Source organism: Monopterus albus, unplaced genomic scaffold, assembly GCF_001952655.1.
Source record: "Monopterus albus unplaced genomic scaffold, M_albus_1.0 scaffold688.1, whole genome shotgun sequence".
Taxonomy (NCBI): domain Eukaryota; kingdom Metazoa; phylum Chordata; class Actinopteri; order Synbranchiformes; family Synbranchidae; genus Monopterus; species Monopterus albus.
Window position 1 is genome coordinate 1 of NW_018128568.1, and position 18,560 is coordinate 18,560.

Sequence of the window (18,560 nt, forward strand, 5' to 3'; positions counted from 1 at the left end):
ACATCACAGCAATTATATTAAACTGTTACACTGATGTCACAGTGGTGCATTACTTGACTAGGTGTGTTTGTCTCAACAAAAACTGAACAGGTTTTTTCCAACAGGTTTGTTTAATCAAATTATATTTTATGTAGCAGTGGAAGAATTAGTGAGACTTAAGTAACAACACGAAACTACAACAATACTCTGTGACAAGCCAAAGGTCTGCATTATTCATTCATTCATTCATTTTCTACCGCTTGTTAGGGCAGCTCGACACAACAGTGAGCGAGCAGTGAAAAAACGGACCCAGGCGGCTGACTTCGATGCAAGTGATAATTTATTACAGTGCTAACAGGGGTGCAATCATATATACAAAAACATGGAAGGAGTGAATATCACCGGGTGCCTGACCAACAGAGGTAGAGGGGTGATTGTCCGTGGGGGTGATGAAGGTTGGCTGCGAGGGTAGGAGTCACTCCTGGGCTGGTCAAGGTGGGGGTCCGGTTAACTGGAGAGGAAACAAGGAGTTCAATGAATGATGGGACTGTGCATCGACCTGCGAAGGTGGTAGGTGGAGCTGAGGGTGCCAAGGTCCAGAGGAGAGATCCAGGTAAAACTAAGGAAACACTAGACATCAAGAACATACGTGGAACAGGAAAAAGTTTTATTACTGAAAAAAATGGCAATAACATGATACAAAGTTTAGGTTTTGATATGATCTGTTTGATTAGCACAAAGACAATGCACCACTGAATTACTCACATTTCACCACCAACTCCCTTTGTTTGCTGTTTGAACCTTCACTGTTCGTGGCACTGCATTTGTAAAAGCCAGCGTCAGATGAATTTACATTAAATATGTGTTGGAGAGTGTTGTCGCTTTGCCAACGACTGAGCAGGGTGACAGGACGAGGATTTGATCCAGTACTCCACGTCAAGCTGAGATCTGATGTTGGGAAGCTTTCAACAGTGCAGCTGATAATGACGCGTTGACCTTCGGTGACCTCAGCATCCATAGACAGCCTGGGTTCAGTGGGAGGATCTATAGAGAGGAAGCAGATATGTGCTTGATTTTCATTAATGATCAATTGATTCCTTAATTTTTTAAACATGTTACATGATATTACAGCAGCAGTCCATAAACAGGAAGTGGGACTCTGTCCTGAAAGCTTAAACACTTTCTGTAAAAAGTCTGACATTATAGGAAACGTGTGGTTTTTGGCAGCAGGTTAGCTTAGCTCAGCACAATTAAACAGGTAGCCCGTCTCGACCCAAAAGTAACGATGTCTGCCAACCAGCAGTTCTAAAGCCCACTGATCATGTTATATATTGTATGTGTTTGTTTAATCTGTTTGCTAGAAGTGTGACACAACCATTTGTCACTGTACATGAGGTTATGTGCAACACTTTACTTGTTTTCTGGCAACTGCTCACTGTAAATAATTTCTTACATTTTTGTTTTTGTGGGGATTAAATAAGATACAGCGTGTTAATTAGTTCACAGGTGCTGGTAGGTGGAACAAGTTAAGGTTGCACAGACCCAAGCTAACAGTGTCCTCTCTGTTTCCAATGTTATGGTAGGCTATGCTTCTTATTCATCATAGTGATGTGAGAGTTGAGTGAAACTTCTCACTCAGCACCAGAGAGAGAATAAATGTACTTTCCAAAAATGTTGTTATATGTAAATGTTGTATTCTTTTGAATTGACATGGAAAAACTATTAGTGACTTTGAGTTGAGGATTCAACGTGATGTACAACACAAAATGCAGTTACACTGTGGCGTAGAAGCTTATAATAATAATAATAACAACTTCAACTATATAACTAACTAATAATAAATAACTTATAGAAACTTTAGGATCACAGAACATTTTCAGCACAACTGTTACTTACACAGCACATGTATGCACGCTCGTTCACTATCATGTCCTCGACTGATGGCGTTGCTGGCGTTGCACGTGTAACATGCTTCATCTGCTCTTTGCACATTGTTCAATTGTAGGAAATTTTCCTTAGTTGTTGTGAAAGTCTGCTGTTTATTTTTATTTTCACTGCCCCAGGAGTACGACTGTGGGGCAGGATTGGCATCAGTGTTGCAGGTTAATGTGAGGGATTGACCAACTTTCACCTTAAGAGATTCCTTGTTGGCAATTGCTGTATTTCTTGGGCCGTCTGGAAAAGAGAAATAACTTTTAGTATGTGGATTTATTTCACTTTCTCTGCCATGATCAACTCTCTGACACATGCAGTAAAAGGAGGTGTGAAACTTACATTGAACATCGACTGTAAGTGGCTCTGATGTTCTAAAACCCACGGCGTTAGAAGCTTTACATGTGTAGGAGCCACGGTCCTCAGGCTCGATCCTATCTACAGTATATATCCTCTGGGTACAAATACTTTGGTGACAAATTTGTTTCCCATCCTTCAACCAAGTGTAGGTGACAGATCTTGGGTTGCTTCTCGTTACACTACACGTTAAAGTCATTTTATCTCCTTGTTCTACTGTAGAGTCAGGTGGAGTCTTCATTATCTCAACATGAGGGGGATCTGAAACAGCATTTCTTTAGTTTGAATCACAAAGACAATCTGCTACCAAAACAGTGGTGAAAATGAAAAATCAAATTTCAGGATTGTCTTCCAGAATTTTTTAGCAAATACAAAATGTTAAAAACAAAGTATGGTTGAGATAATATTACAATCACAAACAAAAAGTTTAATTCAAGTAAAAACACATGAAGTACTCACATTTAACATCAATAACGACTGGGTTTGATGTAATATATCCATGTTGGTTTCGAGCTTCACAGCTGTAGTTTCCAGTTTGTAACTCATTAACCGATGTGATCAACCACTTTGCCTCTGAGAACTGCTTGTGTCCATTGTTAAACCAGGTAAATGTGGGGACGGGACGTCCTTTGGCAGAGCAAGTGAGAGTCACAGATTCTCCTTCCTTGACACTGTCAGAACTTATCTTGGCCTCTATTTCTTTAGGAGCATCTGTGACAACAAATTCAATACCAGTGAAGAGAGATCAGTCTACACACAGCAGAAAGAATGGAGCCATAGTGTTTTGGACTTTAGTCCCACTAAACTGTCATTTATACATTTGGCAGCTGGATTAAACAGGCAGAGAACTGGTTTCACAAATATTATGTTTTACACAAATGAAATATTATGTGGCATTAAAGCTCAGATATTTCTGACATACAGATGTAGTGTTAGGGAGCTTGGGAACTGGGCAGGACAACTGGTGTAATTCAGGTGTGTTGCATCACTTTGGCCTTTCATGTTGCAGCATTACATGGTCACTGTGCTGATTTCTAAAATTAAATAACAGCTGCCCAAAATATACTCGATGTACTGTCCTTATACTTACAGTACTAGTAAAAGGAAAAGGACAGTGATTCTTCTCAGTACTGTAATCCTGATATTAAATTAATAATGAGCACAATTATCATAATAAGTTCGAGAAGTTATTAGTTACCCTCAGATCACATTTACATCACAGATTCATTAGCAGTAACTGTTACAGTACATAGATGTGAATAAACTCTCCATCCATGAACTTACATTCGACAGTTATACTAATATTCCGAATCAAATATTTATCCTTGTTATCTTGTGTTTGACATGAAAACATCTTCCCATCGTCCTGCCAACGTGCTTGAAAACTGACTCTGGTGCTTTTTGGTGTTTCATTATGTTGTTGAGTGTCTGAGACACGTGTCGAGGTAAGCTGTGTCAAATCTTCTATTTGTGGGTTTGAAGGACATGAACTTAAAGTGGAGCATGTGAGTTCTACGTTGTCAGATTCCTTAATGACAGATGGTTTGTTAAAAGTGATCAGGCATGGATTTTCTGAAAATAAGAAAGAAAGACAACATCAGCAGAAATGGAATGACTATACAGAATAATACAAGTAAATCATAATAATACAGTAGGACTATGAATAGGTTTTATAATAGATAAATTGATCCTTGGCTGGTAAACTGTGCTGAGTGGAGCTTGTGTTTTATGTTACTGACTGATCAAGTTAAGTTCAAGATGAAAATGAAGATTTTTTTAATTCTCTCCTATTGTGTTGACTTTATTATGAAATCTCACAATATACTTATCTATCCATTTTGGGTTATTGTACAGTAATAATCATGTTGAAATGTTATTAGCTATGTTTTTCTGTTGAGTACTAAACATATAAAAGACATTCATTTTATTTTCTTATATTTATCACACCATTGATACTTAACTAAGCTCATAGTTATTTCTGTTTCCAGACCAGCTCTCAACATTTGAAAATTTATTTTCATAAAATATATTTCAATATTTTCATTTTTACACATACCTGTAACAGTGAGGGTCACGTTTTTTTGCGTTATCCATTTTCTATCACCCTGTCCCACATATCTGAAAGAGTACGGACCACTGTCACTTTTTTTCAGGTTGCAGATCAAAATACTGCACAGATCATTTTTCCACTTCAGAAGTGAATAGCCGATGTATTTCACTCTGTCTTTAAAGTCTGGACTGACAGGACGTTGAGATTGATCCGTACTGTAAATGACAGTGCCAGTATAATCTTTATCAGCATCTATATATTTTGCATCCTTCAGCCAAAACCAGGAGGCGCCAACATCAGTAAGAGATCGTGTGACTGTGCACTTGATTTCAATGCAGGACCCCTCTGTAGCCTCTGTAGCATTCAGTTTGTGTTGTTCTATATTGAAGGGGGATATTTCGCCAAAAGAAAAATCTGTAGTGATGAAAACACAAGTGGAAAAGTCAGTAGTATATCAGTACTATAAATCAATACTATATTTGATTTAATCCAGAGTATATTAAAAGCAAACATTATTGAAACACTGTAGTAATTCCTACTTTGTATTAGAGTCAGAAATACCAGCCACCCGACTGTCTGAGCATTCATTCTCGTGTAAATCTTGATATCTGAAACAAACAAAAAAAAAAAGAAAAAAGTATACAAAACTTTATACAACACCACTGAACATTCTGTGACACCAAACTAGCCTTGGTACCTTGCTAAACTAGCTAGTCTCAAGTTCTCCCCCCAAACCTTCGTGACATAGTATTTGCATTTTCTTCCTTATTTCAAGTTGACTGCTCTCGGGGCCAGCCCCGGGTTTGTTGGTGCTCTAGCCAGGCTGTTGCGTGGTGCACTAAAAAAAAATTTCAATAAAATACACCACACACAGGGTGTTTAGAGAGCAATCAGTAGGATGCATTTATTTAACATATTTGGTCATTTACCCCATACCACCAGATTTAAAATAGTATTGTCAAAAAAGATTGTTTCAGTGGTTTTATATAGAGTATACATCACTTACAAATGCTGCTTTATTTTTGTGAACACAACAAATGACTTTTCCAGGGGAAACATCCAGATTACTAATAATGTAAAGACATTGCTATATCCAATAAAATGGCATCTTTTTAATTCGAAAGAAGCAGAAATCAAAACCTTCTCTACACACAGACATTGTACCCCCTTGATGACTGAGATGAACTTTTACCAACTGAGATGATTTTTCATATTACGTTAGTCAAATAGAACACTTTAGATCAAAAGATACAAAAATAAGCTTGTTCTTACCTCAGCAGACGCAGTTTCAGCAGCCTGTAGCTCACACCACCCCTTGTAAAGAATAAGGTTGTAAAGAAAAAGGAAGTTTTCACAGTTGACTTAAAATCTTAAAGAATTTGCATGCTCGATCATGCAAGCCAGAGAACACAATCTTTTATAGGTGAATTGATGAAAATGATTTAGTTTTCTTTCTTCAGCTTTCACACTACAGCAGATATGCAGTTCAACATCCTCTCACTTCCTCTATTTAATGCTCTTTGCCAACAGTGAAAGCCACTTCAGGGTACGTGGGTGACGACTTAGAAAACAGGCACAGAGAAGTCTGACATGTACTTTTAGAAATTATACTTACAGTATTTACAGTGCCATTTACTACTTCTTGTTCATCAAAGAGTGAAAAAAGATCAAGTACTAAAAGATTTATGACTTATTGTATAAATTGTGAATCTTTTGTTTCCCAAAGCATAAAAGTGAATGTGAACCACACAAACAGGAAACATCATACAGTACAAAGAAATATCAGTTTGACTTCACCTCCCCTCCCCAAGAGCAGTAACTACTGTCTTCTCAGCATCAGCTGCCATTTCATCAGTGGCACCACTTAAAGCTTGCAGCATGGCAGTGAAGGATTGGCTGGGAACACGTCTCGGCATTGCCATCTCCACCAGCTGTGACGAAACTGTGGCCAAGTCCTTTTCTGCAGCCACAAGCCGCTTTTTAACTTCCCCTGTGGCGACCTCCACTGACAATACACAAGTCCACAATCCTTTAATGTAGACTGCTGGGCCAGTCGCTCAACCAAGCCATCATTTAGGTACAGAGATACAGCTTTAGTCAGGATCCACACTGCTACACTTGAGTCCACCACAGGAACACTGTGGAGACACTATTGTTTTTGAATAAAAATGCCTGAGTCACACAAGCACACCCAGTGTACACCAAGCACAATCAGAACACATATTATATTATCAGAACATTAATTACATCCACAGCCTCATTGAACCCTGTAAATATTTGCTCTGTCCAGTGTGTAATTTGGGATGAATAATTATAAATCCATTTCATATTCTTAAGAGTTCTTGGGGAAGGAGGATTACTTAGGTAGTCAACATTTCATTTCAGATACTTTATAAGGCAAGGAAGAAAAACAGACGCATATAAAATGAAGTTAGATATCAGCTTTATTTAAGTAATGTCCACATAACAACAACACTCAGTGCACACACAAGGTGCATCAGTGTCACCTTTCCAAGGCTGTATAACAACCACCGCGCCAGCAGGTGTCACCCACGTGCTCAACGAATGAAGCTTCGAGTAGTGAACCAATTTTCGATACAATGGTTCAAAAGGGTTCAAAGCTTCATGGGGCCTCATATGGCCATCATTACTGGCAGGGTAGAGTAGGTCCAAGATCCGGAAGACAGGTCCGTGGAGGAGGAGGTGTAGCAAGGACGGAAAACAAGGCTAACGAGACGAAGGGAAAAACAGGGCTGGACAGGAGCTAAGAACAAAAAGACTAAGTACTTGGATAATGCAACTAGACAAAAACAATGAATAAGGAAGGGCCTGAAAATCTAGAAAGAACTGGCAAGGGAGTGGACGGTGAGCAGGGTATAAATAGGGAGCAAACTAATCAGGTGCAGCTGGTGATGATCTGGGGAAGTGAAGCAGGTGTGCCAGAAAGAGTAATCAGGGTAAGGGAGCTAAAACAGAATGAGGGGAGTGAGAATGGCAGGTGCAGCCGGGCAAACCTGACACCTTCTCAGATAAATAATATTTGTGGCTAACCAGTAGTGCTGTACAGTGTACAGTGGTGGGAAGTAACTACATTTATTGTACTCAAAAACTGAAATCAAAATAAAAATTTTACTTCGGTAATATCTTAGGTATTTGTACTTCTGGAGCTGGTTATTACAACTGTCTCTGGCTGTCGTGACCACATAGCTTCACAGACAGGGCAGGATGGGCAAGGAGGAGCGGAGACCGAAGAGGAGGGGATACTGTCTGAGTTTGCTTTGACTCTCACTTCACTTTAACAACCGGAAATTAGAGGGAGAGGTTATTTAATGCAGCTTTAAATATACCTGGCTGTCAGCTATCTCTATGACTGAATCCATTCAACACAGTAATGCACACACTCACCTACAGATCTGGAGTAGACGTAGCCTTCAGGTTGAAATATTTATGTCCTGCTGTCAGATGATGATTCTTTTGCAGCTTTGAAGCACCGACAGCATCAGAGTGATTTATCAGTTTGTCCAGTTAGTGGAACATACTAATCCTGTAAACTCCTTATTCCAAAATCAGCTTAAGCACATACTTGTGCGTATGTGACAACAATAAAAACACCTGTCAGTATAACCTAAAGCAGTGAAACATCAATGTCAGTATTGTACCTTTCTCTTTCAATGTTGACACACAAATGCATTAAGCAATATGACAGTTTCATTTTCTTTTGTTTCAAAATGAAAGCTGCTGTGATGAATTTAAATTTCCCAGCAAGGCTTTCATACAGGTGTTACCAATGAAGCCGAAGAAAGTAATATTAGTAAAGCTGAGGGAGTTGTACTGTAAGTGGTAACCTCATGAAACAACCTGCTTGTTCTCATTTTCAAGAGGAACCCAGTATGTAAAACAGGTGACACCTGCTTGGGGTTTCTGATGCTATTTTAAGCTCACATCCTCTCGCACTCGTCTCCGTTTGAAGCGGAACGTGGTGTTGTGAATGTTTTTTTCTATGCTGAAATCCGGTACATGTGAGCCGACCTCAAAGAAAGTGATTCAAAATTTGTGCACAATTTCTGCAACAATTTTTTAAAATGCTTTTATTTTTTGATACTCGGCTACAACTGCTTTGACTCCTCTGGTTCTTTCACAACATATGCTTTATTAAAGTAAGCTTTAGTTTACTTTGTGGCAAGCTGATTCGTGCTGCTTCTGTTATTGACCTTAAATGTCCCCCAGCTCTTCTCACTCTCAAGTCTCAACTGAAAACTGTTTTCTTATGCTGGTTTTTAAGATGCACCTTCTGCACTAACTGCTAGATTTCTGTTTCAGACCTTTTATTTTGTCTTTCCATTCTTATTCTAACTGATTTTGTTCTGGTTTTAATGCTTATTGTTTTATACTGTTACTGTTCTTCTTGCCTCTGGAAAGCACTTTGAATTGCCTCTGTGTATGAAATGCGCTATATAAATAAAGTTGCCTTGCAGTAAACTAACTTCTTGCTTTAGTTCCATATAGTACTTAAGAAGAAGTTTAGCAAAGCATTTAAGTGACATTTCCAAATTCCTGTACTGCTGTTTTAACATTGCCTAAACATGTGAACAGTGCAACCTCATGCAAACAAAACAACACTGTCTTCATGGCAGTGAAACATCCTAATACATCTCAGTTAATTTATTATGGATTTCAACTCTGCCTTCCCAGCTATTTCCTAAATACAAAGTAAAATAATACACTTAAATTACTACATACAACAACCAGTGCAAGCTGTTACCAGAATGCAGTTTTAAAATAATCATAAGCAGGTCATTAACACACACATTTGCCCTTGAACTAATTCTCTCAGTATTTTTTTTTTACTTCTTTCCATATTTTCAGTGCTCACAGAGGTCATGAGAAGTTACAACTATGTGGATTACATGTGACTTATTATACATGTAATACAGTATAAGCTTGTTTTTCCTTCTGATGATATTAAAATACACTTACTGGTCTCAAACATTTCTGTACAATAGACTAATAAAGTTAATATTTTCCATACTAACTTATAAACTACTGTACAGTGGCCACTGCTGCTACAGAGCAGATTTACCAAAAGGTTTGGTCTACATAACGACAGTTGGTTCGTGGCTTACTTGATGCGCAGTTTGATGTTTGAGAATCACAGTGCCATGGTAGAAAGCCTTCCCATCAGAACATATTAGACAGGAAACCTAATAATCAATCACTTAATCCTTATATCTGACTCATATCCTTCACATTGAAATACAGTACCACGTTCTCCCCTTTCCTCTCCTGTGTGATACATTTTGTCTCCTCATCCTCCGCCATCATCTCCATCTCCTGTTTGCCCCCTGTCTTGTCTCACCTCTTCGTTTTTCATTTCAGCATACTCTGTCTTTGTGGTCCCTTGTGAATTCCTTCTTTTGACCACACAGAAATCAAATCTTCTTCTGCCTGACCATCATCTATCTGTCAGGTACAAAACAGAAATAATATGAGTCCTTGCAACAACACCAGCAAATGACATCATCATTAGGTGCCTAAACCAATTTACAGTAAGAGGATAATTTCATAAAAAGCACAGATTTTACCAGACATTGTTATTAATATTATCCCTGTATGTGACCAAAGTGAGACAAACTGACATTAAAGTCAAAGGCACTATTTTACAACACATTTGTGATGGTTGGCCAATGCAAGCAGTGACAGTGCTTAACTTGTTATGGCTTTGGGCCTCCACTCAGAGTACAACAGGAAGTGTAAAAAAAAAAACAACTCACAAAATGTAGGAAAAACTGATCACCAGTAATGAGAGTCCAATAATCAGTGTAAGAGAGAAGAAGCACAGGATGTTTTACTCACAGGTCACAGAATCTCCCTCTCCTCTGCAGTCATGCTGTCTGTGAAGCTGATCTTATGAGCTCTATACCATGGTGACTGACTGAAAGGTTAAAGGTCAAAGTCAAATGTGAGACTGTAGGAGCAAATCCAGGGCAAGGAATGTAATCTGTTAGTGTTATCATGTGAAGATTATTGTTTATGTCAAGTAGCACTAATATAGTCATGTGTACACTGTTTAATATTTGAAAGGGGCAATAAGTGGAAGACATAAATGGAAGTTCAGTAAAATGAGTTGCTGCAGTTCCTACTGTTCACCTACACAGGTCACCATCATCATTTTATGTTGTGTCAGTTAAAGTCACAACAATAACATATTCAGTGAATGTACTTAACTTTTACTGCAACTTTAACACAACACAGAGTCCTGTCTCTGCTGTTGTGTCAGCTTCACTAGGGATGACACAGAATCCATTCTGACCGCCCTCTAGTTCACCTGGGTCATGCAACTATTAATTCAAACAAAGGAACAAACAAACAGAAAAAAGACAATGAGGAACAGAAGTTGTATTATCAAAATATATACTGTACATCATGATGTGTCATTACTGATGGACTCTCTTTACTGACAGATTGTAATGTCACTAAAAACCCACTGAAAGAGCAAACAAAGCTATTTAACGCTGTGTAACTAATATATCCATTTTCTGATGCACAAGACAGTCATGGTGTCAGGTTTCCTCTGATTAGATCTATTGGTGCTAAATTTAAGCATGGAAAAAAAAGACATTTTAGGTTTTTACAATTTATTCTTAAATCCATAAATTATTAATTCAACAGTATTTATTTAGGCAAAACAGCTAAATGCCAAGTTAACCTTTTAAGGGACAAAAAAACTGAATACCTGAAACTGTATCAGAGAAACATTTACAACATAATCAGTGCAAAATTGATATTAGGAATGCCTTAAGCAGCTATAAAAAGTAAATACTGGCATTCGGTTTGGTCTCAGATTGCAGTAAAGCAGCACACCATACCTGTGTTAGCACTGTTGCTTCTCACAGGAAAGAGCATTGTCACCCAGATGAGAACAAACATCTTGATTCGATAACAGAGACACTTTTCCTTCAAAAGCACCAACATGGGACAGAATGATCAGTAAACATACAGGAAGTTTGGTTGATCAACCTGGACCACAAACAGCTCCACAGCAGACAGCACAGATGTTAAAACATGTGACTAAATTTGACTGCTACTTTCCCCTGGTGCTCCATTTCAGCCCACTGACAAGTAAGCGCCTCTGAACAACAAATATGAAGTCTCTGCCTTGTCTTTGGGCCCTGTACATCTTTAGTTCAAGACTTTGCTTTTATAATATGCCCTACTACAAAAGCAAAGGCACGAATTTGACAAAGCATTGCCTTAAATTAGTTGGGGCTTAATAATTCACTTCACAATACATTAGAAAGGCATTTAAAAAATAAGGTAAATGTGTTTTACCTGCTGTTTCCCTGCGGTCTTCCCTCCATGATGACTCTGCTCTTAACCAACCTCTTCCTTCTTCTGTGAACATTTCTGAATGCAGAGTATTGTTGCTCTTCTCATCAGACTTTCACAGTTTCTTACAGTTAAGATCTAAAAGTAGCACATTATGCACAGTATGTATTTGGAGGAATTTGCACCTTCACAACTGACAAGAAAAACTTTGCATCACACTCATGACCACAAACTGACACATTATAAAAGGGAAGCTTATAGCAGTTCCTTAAAACTTAAAATAAAACATGGTGAGAAACAAACAAACCACAAAGTCAGTATCTTTTCTTTGTGCATATGTTCATTTGCTTTAAACCATTTTGAAGTGTGATAGCTTCTTTTCATTTCTCGTGCATAGAACAATGCATAATACCGTGCTTAGTAATGTGACTGACAGTGAAGTGAGTGATATCTGAAGCTGACTAATACAGTGTCTGCAATGCAGGTTGAGTCAAAAACCATATGTCGATTTACCAATAAATGCATTAAATATGATTCAAATACCAAGTATCTGCATTCGTCCTGTTTCTTCATTTTATCACCACACTCAAAGCACTTCTGTATTTGTATACTGTGCAAAATATGTAGGCACTGTTTTCAGCGAAGTCGCTCCAGGCTAATTTCCTTTTATGGCAACATTATTTTCAGCGTCTCTGAAAACTTCCTGTTCTCACTTTGTACTACAAAACAAGAATAACCATCATCAGTCAATTAATGAAACATTTAAGTTTCTACACCAAACCCTGTGTGTACAGAACCAGACTGAAAATGAGGAATAAGTACTAGGGTCACTTCTTCAGTGCATAAGGTCAGGGCTCGTGTTTGTGTCAAGCTAAGAAATAGCGTACACCATCATGGGGACACTAGGGAGCCAGCAGAGCACTAGCTGCACAGATATACCATTAGTGAGAGGCTCCCAAGTTGGACATTTTTGCATTAATGGACTGAACCCATTCAGAGCTTTTAATCAGAGAAGAGTTTTCAGATGCAACCTCATCTACTTCTGACATGCATGGAGAAAGGAACACGCCAAAGCGCTTTACAATTTACCTCACGTTCACACATCATTCACCCATCGGGAGCCATTTAGGTTTTAGGGTTTTGGTCAAGGACACTCGACTTGTGGACAGATTAAAAAACAAAAAAGCTGAGGGGGTTGTTGCCCTGTTTCTACTGAGACGAAAGAGATTTGTTTGGGACAGGTCAATTGAATCTTAGACAAAAAGAACCTATTTACATTTGAATACAAATATTCAGCACTATAATAATATTAATAATAATGCATTAACTGTTTATTTAAAGGTAGTTTTAGCTGCGTTTATTTCTTTCATAATAAATCTAAACTGCTACTGAACATAAAGCTGTTAATTCTTCATAATACAGCAGAAATGAATCCTGTGATAGACAAAGCTTGCTTGTATACAAAGATTTCTGTGACACACGTAAAAATATTTTTGTTTTACTGCCATCCAGTCCTACTGTATATCCTTTCTGCTCAGACCCTTTTAAATGCACATCTGCCTAACGTTTGTCCGTCTTAATGTATCATTACATACATACTTTCTTTTCTGCCAGCATCAGCAGCCTCATAAACACACAATGTCCACATTTTTCTTCGTTTATATCCTTTCTTTTATTTCTTTTTTTTTAATGGACCTTGAGTCTGCTAATAAAGGATGATGATGATGATGATGATGATGATGATGATGATGATGATGATATCACATCTGAAGATCCTTGAGTGACTCCACCAAGCTCCACAGTTCTCAGTACTGATCCATTACTTCATTCACATTAGAATACAGCGCTGCATCCTCACCTCCGTGCTCCTCTGCTGGCATACACTGCTCTCTCTCCTTATCCTCCACTACCATTGCCTCCTTGTTGCCGTTCAGAATTTCACCATCCTCTCCACCGTCATCTTGCCTCTCCTCTGTTGCTTCTTTTTTAATTTCAGCATACTCTGATTCTGTGGCTTCTTGAGTGTCAATGACCTCAGTGGAACCCTTTCTTTTCAACACAGAGAAGTCAAGGTTAGAGTACTCCACTTCTTTTGGTTCCACATCTCCATCAGGTGCTGACTGCCCAGCAGCCTCAGCTCCTCCTGCAGCTGCCTCTTGGTCATAGGTCCAATCGCCTTCCGCTGCCTCACCACCATTGATCTGTCGGGTACAACGCAGGAATGATAAGCCACTTCCCAGCTGATAAAAGCCATCACACAAACGCATGAAATTTCTCCCTCGGTAGTATTAAATATTTTCAGCCCTCACCAAACACAAAAACAAAATCAAAACTTTTCCCACTTATTCCAAATTTCATTAATTTATTAAATTTTAAATCAGTTCTCTGATCTACCGGGCTGCATCGTCTCTGCTCAGTTTCCTGGGTTTTTGCTTGTAAAGACATGAAACATGCTAAAGATAATGGGCAATCAAATGATCATGTTGCTTTCATTTTAGTCCTATTTTGATTATTGTTGCATGATACTGCAATGCTGTCTTCACAGATCATCCATTAATGACTATACAGCTTCAGTGCAATGTAATAATAAGGCAACTGACAGTAAAAGCAGACATGATCTTTACTGTGATGGATTAAATCTCTGACACATTTAAGCCTCTGAAAGCTCATTTTCTGTAGTGAAATATAAGAAAAATGACTTTCAGTGCATGTGTCAACACAAAACTAGCATTTTAACAAAGATGAAATTAACATTTAATTACATTATCACATCCAGTTGTATTAATATAAAGAGTAATAATATAAATACCAGAGGAACTTGAGTGGACACCATCTCCAAGGTCTCAGCCAGATTTTCAGAGACGTTATGTCTTCTACATCTGCAAAAAAAAAAAAATGTAATTAAGGTAGTGACAAATTAACAAATGAAACAATTACAAAGGTTTTGAAGAATTAAAGACTCTTAAATATATATCATAACCTTATGTTACCTGGTTATTACAACTATTTTGTGATGATTTTTGAATGTTCTTCTTTCTTACAAGGTGACTGCTTGTTATTTATTATTTAAAGCAGGTCATTTAGGTAGCACAGGAGGCTCAGCAGTTCACAGCAACAACGTCCTGGCCCTTTTGCCTGCGTTTTCCATATTCTCTCAGTTTTCTGTGATCGCTCCAGTTTCCCCTCCTAGTTAAAGTCATACTGATTTGATGAACTAGAAATTCAAAATGATCCTTATGTATCAGTGTGTTACATGTATGACTATGTGTGTCGGCCGTGCAGTAGATAGGTGATCCATACAGAGTGTATCACAGCCCTCACCCATCACCTAATCACAGCTAATTTATAGTAACTTCAAGAGAGATTTGTATCACAATGCATTTACAAGTGATTTGTAAAATCTGCATTGTTTAATGGACACAACAATAATTATAAAAAAGAAAAGTGTCTAATCTCTACAAACTGTTACATTTATACATAAGTAAGTGGATGAGTGCTTAGATATAGTGTAATATTTTAAATGTGTTCTTACTATATGTGGTATACTTTGGAGAATGGTCAGTATCTATGTAGAGTACTTGGTAGTAAAATTGCTAAAATTCTGCTAAAACACTGATAAGATCCTCTATCACTGATCATAATCCAGAAATAAAAGTCTGAAATTAATGTAAAACGGTTTAATGAAAAAGGAAGAAAAGAAAAAAATGCATAGAGATTCATTCATTCATTCATTCATTTTCTACCGCTTAGTCCCTGAAAGGGGTCATGGGGTTGGGGGGAGCCAATCCCGGCCGGCAATCAGGCGAAAGGCGGGATACAATCTGGACAAACAACCATACACACGGACACATACACTCCTATGGGCAATTTAGAGACACCAATCAACCTAAGCTGCATGTCTTTGGACTGTGGGAGGAAGCCGGAGCACCCGGAGAGAACCCACGCAAGTACGGGGAGAACATGCAAACTACACACAGAAAGGCCCCGGGTGGGGCCCGAGCCCGGAACTTTCTGGGATAAAAAACTTAAATGTATACCTGTGGCATGTTGCCAAACAGCAGACGATGGCTGAAAGAAGCATCCCAGTGAAAAATGCAATGATGACTTTTGGTTCTTGCACAATCTTTAACACTTTTGTGAGAAGAGCTGGAATAAAGAGGGGAAAGGTAACTGTGGTCACAGCTGGTTGTTGTTGTTCTCAGTGATAACAAAAAGCACAAAAATATTTTTTAAGATACTGTTTGATTGACACTGAACATGTTAATAGAGCAAATGAACACCTACTATCTGAGTTCCCGTTTGCTTCCCCTGTTTCACTGTTGCTGACACACGTTACAGTGGTGTTGCTATGAGCTGTCACAGAAAAACTGACTCGACTGTTGACTGTGTGGTTTGTAACAGTTGTAAGGACGGAGTATTCAGTGTGGTATTTGATGGTGGGTAAGGGAACCCCCTCACTGACGCACACACAGGTCAGGACCTCCGACTGCCTCACACATTCAGAACCATTTAGGATCTTTGGAGGAACTGCAAACACAAGCAGAATCACAGCAAACACACAGTCAGCTGATAAGAGCATTTTTCCTTCAGAGGAGATCAGTACAGTCTACTTACATCTCACAGTTATGTTAGCATGTATAGTCTGAGTTATGTTCAGGTGTTTTGCTGTACAGATGTACTGTCCAGAATGTTTTGCTGTCACATTAGGGATGAAAAGAGTAGCTCCTCTAGGACCATTCTGCAGGTTGAATGAGGTTATGTTTTGCAGAGTCTCATTGGAGCCAGGTTTAGTCCACGTGATGTTAAACGGAGGAACACTTTTAACAATGCAGGTCAGATTTAGAGCATCACCCTCCTGAACAGTTATGTTTCCAGTGTTTCCAGGTTTCTTCACATCTTTGGAGACAAAAATTTGGACAAATTATTGCAAGTCACCTACAGAAACAGTTGTCCTCTTCCTGTGCCTTCCAATTTCCTTAATTGTTTGAAAACAATTTCATTCAAGATATGAGATTATCATGTACTAGAAGCCCATATTTTCAAACAGTTCTGAAATGTAAAATAAATAACTAGATGAGAGATTAGAGTAGAAATAGCACAGAAGTCCTACTGGCTCATTTCTGTTCTAAACACATAGATCTATACCATAGAATATATTTTACAGTCGTTGTCAGAGCCAAGCTTAGTCCATGTGATGAGGGACAGAAAGAAACTTTTTCAACGCTGCAGGTCAAATTCTAACCATCGCCCTCATCTATTTCCAATCTGCAGAGGGATTACATTCTTTAACTATGAGACAAGATATTAGGCACAAAATGCTAAATTCTGCAACGTGTGCAATATATGAATCATAAGCATCTCGGTAAGACAAAAAATGCAACAGTTCTCAGAAAATTTGGGAAAACATAATTACTTCAAAGTGACCAAAACCTTAGATTCCAGACTGAGTTTGGTGCGTTGCACAGTAAAGTGAGCACAAAGTGAAGTGTCTGAATATTTTGTCAAACAGCTGTAGAGTATGTGCTAAACTCACAGGTCACATTCAGAGTCACTGTCTGCTTTGTAGTCCCGCTGCCTGTGAAGCTGACCTTACAGGGGAGGTCTGTGTCGTGGTGTTCAGCTGAAAGATTAAAGGTCAAAGTTGAGCTGGGTCTCCGTGTGACATCAGTCACATGCCAGGCTTGACAGCAGTGATGTTACCTGTGAGGTGTGTGTTCTCTCCTGCTCCTCTCCACATCCAGGTGATGGTAGGATCAGACCCAGAACAGAGACCAGGAGCAGTGCAGGACAATGTGGCCTGCTGACATTCTGGGGGCTTCTGACTCAGACCTAATGGAAGAGCAAATATAGAAAGAGCATAGAAGGATGAGTTAATCAGCCAGGAGGACATGAGTGGCTTCAAATTAGACATAAGATCTCCACCAAAGGATGATGAAGGTCAAACATTAAACCTCTTTAGGATTAGGTCACCCACATCACACAAACACATCCAAACACTCTTCCTGCTCTGTGTGTAATTTTCAGTTCCACTGATCTTGTTTCTTAATAGTCCTGGTGCTGCCGCTAAATTCTATTCACCTCCACTGAGCTGCAGTTTTGATCTCTCAAAATCACAACACATAAAAACTAACATGTCTGTAAGACTCCATGCAGCTTTAAGTGTGAAAATTTGGAGGACCGACTCTTTTAAGAAGCTATAAAGCCAAACATGTAGGTGGATATTATACTGTAGTTTTAACAACTAATGCATTCACTCTACAAGACATACAAGTATTTGTTGAAGCTATTGATACCTGTAAGATGGAAGAATTCAATTTTAGAATTGTCATAAAATTGGTAAGTGATTTATTAATTTCTATTTAAAAACAAAACCCCAAAACCAGCTGTATACTGTACCTGTGGTATTATCACCTCTCACAGAGAAGAGCAGCATTGGCCAGATGAGAACAAACATCATAATTCAACACTAGAGACTCTCTCCACAGAATAAAGAAACGCACAAAAAAGACACACACACACACACACACACACACACACACACACAGGAGGTTTAGGCGATGAAAGTCGACCTAAAACACCTCCATGGCCGACTACACAGATTTACATAAACCATGTTTAGCAGCTCTGTAGTTGTGTTAGAAATTTAGTGAACATCTTCTTCAGTGTTGTCTCCTGAAATGTTTTATATTGAAGCTTTTTGATAACTGCTCCTGAGAGCTGCCAATTAATAAGCTACTAATAAACTTTACATATCTGTAGCAAAAACATCAGAACATATAAATAATCCTAGACTCTCAGTTAACTCTGTACAAGTTTCTAAAACTATATTACATTATTTAGTGTAAATACTTGTTACAATTACAACAAAAAATGTATTTTTTAAAAATAATTTTTACCTCTGTCAGTCTCTTCTCTC

General features: G+C 38.4%; 2 protein-coding genes across 2 annotated transcripts in view; both read right to left on the reverse strand.

Annotated features, from left to right (window-relative positions):
- Positions 1-649: 649 nt before the first annotated feature.
- Positions 650-5,802, reverse strand: LOC109953475 (B-cell receptor CD22-like). Its single transcript, XM_020588959.1, has 8 exons — positions 5,591-5,802; positions 4,858-4,926; positions 4,325-4,732; positions 3,553-3,840; positions 2,728-2,979; positions 2,254-2,529; positions 1,876-2,154; positions 650-1,023 (listed from the first exon to the last, which is right to left on the reverse strand). The coding sequence occupies exons 2-8, from the start codon at positions 4,904-4,906 to the stop codon at positions 737-739; spliced, it is 1,839 nt and encodes a 612-aa protein (XP_020444615.1). The 5' UTR covers positions 4,907-4,926; positions 5,591-5,802; the 3' UTR covers positions 650-736.
- A 7,187-nt stretch (positions 5,803-12,989) lies between these two features.
- Positions 12,990-18,560, reverse strand: part of LOC109953476 (hemicentin-1-like) — a 10,436-nt gene continuing 4,865 nt past the window's right edge. The window contains exons 6-13 of the mRNA XM_020588960.1: positions 17,913-17,937; positions 17,345-17,473; positions 17,178-17,264; positions 16,259-16,540; positions 15,929-16,171; positions 15,682-15,790; positions 14,454-14,523; positions 12,990-13,845 (exon numbers count right to left, since the gene is read on the reverse strand). Of these exons, the coding sequence (XP_020444616.1) occupies positions 13,450-13,845; positions 14,454-14,523; positions 15,682-15,790; positions 15,929-16,171; positions 16,259-16,540; positions 17,178-17,264; positions 17,345-17,473; positions 17,913-17,937 (1,341 nt within the window). The 3' untranslated portion in view covers positions 12,990-13,449. The remainder of the gene's footprint in view (positions 13,846-14,453; positions 14,524-15,681; positions 15,791-15,928; positions 16,172-16,258; positions 16,541-17,177; positions 17,265-17,344; positions 17,474-17,912; positions 17,938-18,560) is intronic.

What these genes read in the sequence shown, in the direction of transcription:
- LOC109953475 (XM_020588959.1), bottom strand. Translation starts at nt 4,906, where the DNA reads ATGAATGCTCAGACAGTCGGGTGGCTGGTATTTCTGACTCTAATACAA. An exon ending in TATTAGTATAACTGTCGAAT is followed by an intron (nt 2,980 to 3,552) that starts GTAAGTTCATGG and finishes TTGTTGTCACAG; the next exon opens with ATGCTCCTAAAGAAATAGAG. An exon ending in AGCGTGCATACATGTGCTGT is followed by an intron (nt 1,024 to 1,875) that starts GTAAGTAACAGT and finishes TCCTCTCTATAG; the next exon opens with ATCCTCCCACTGAACCCAGG.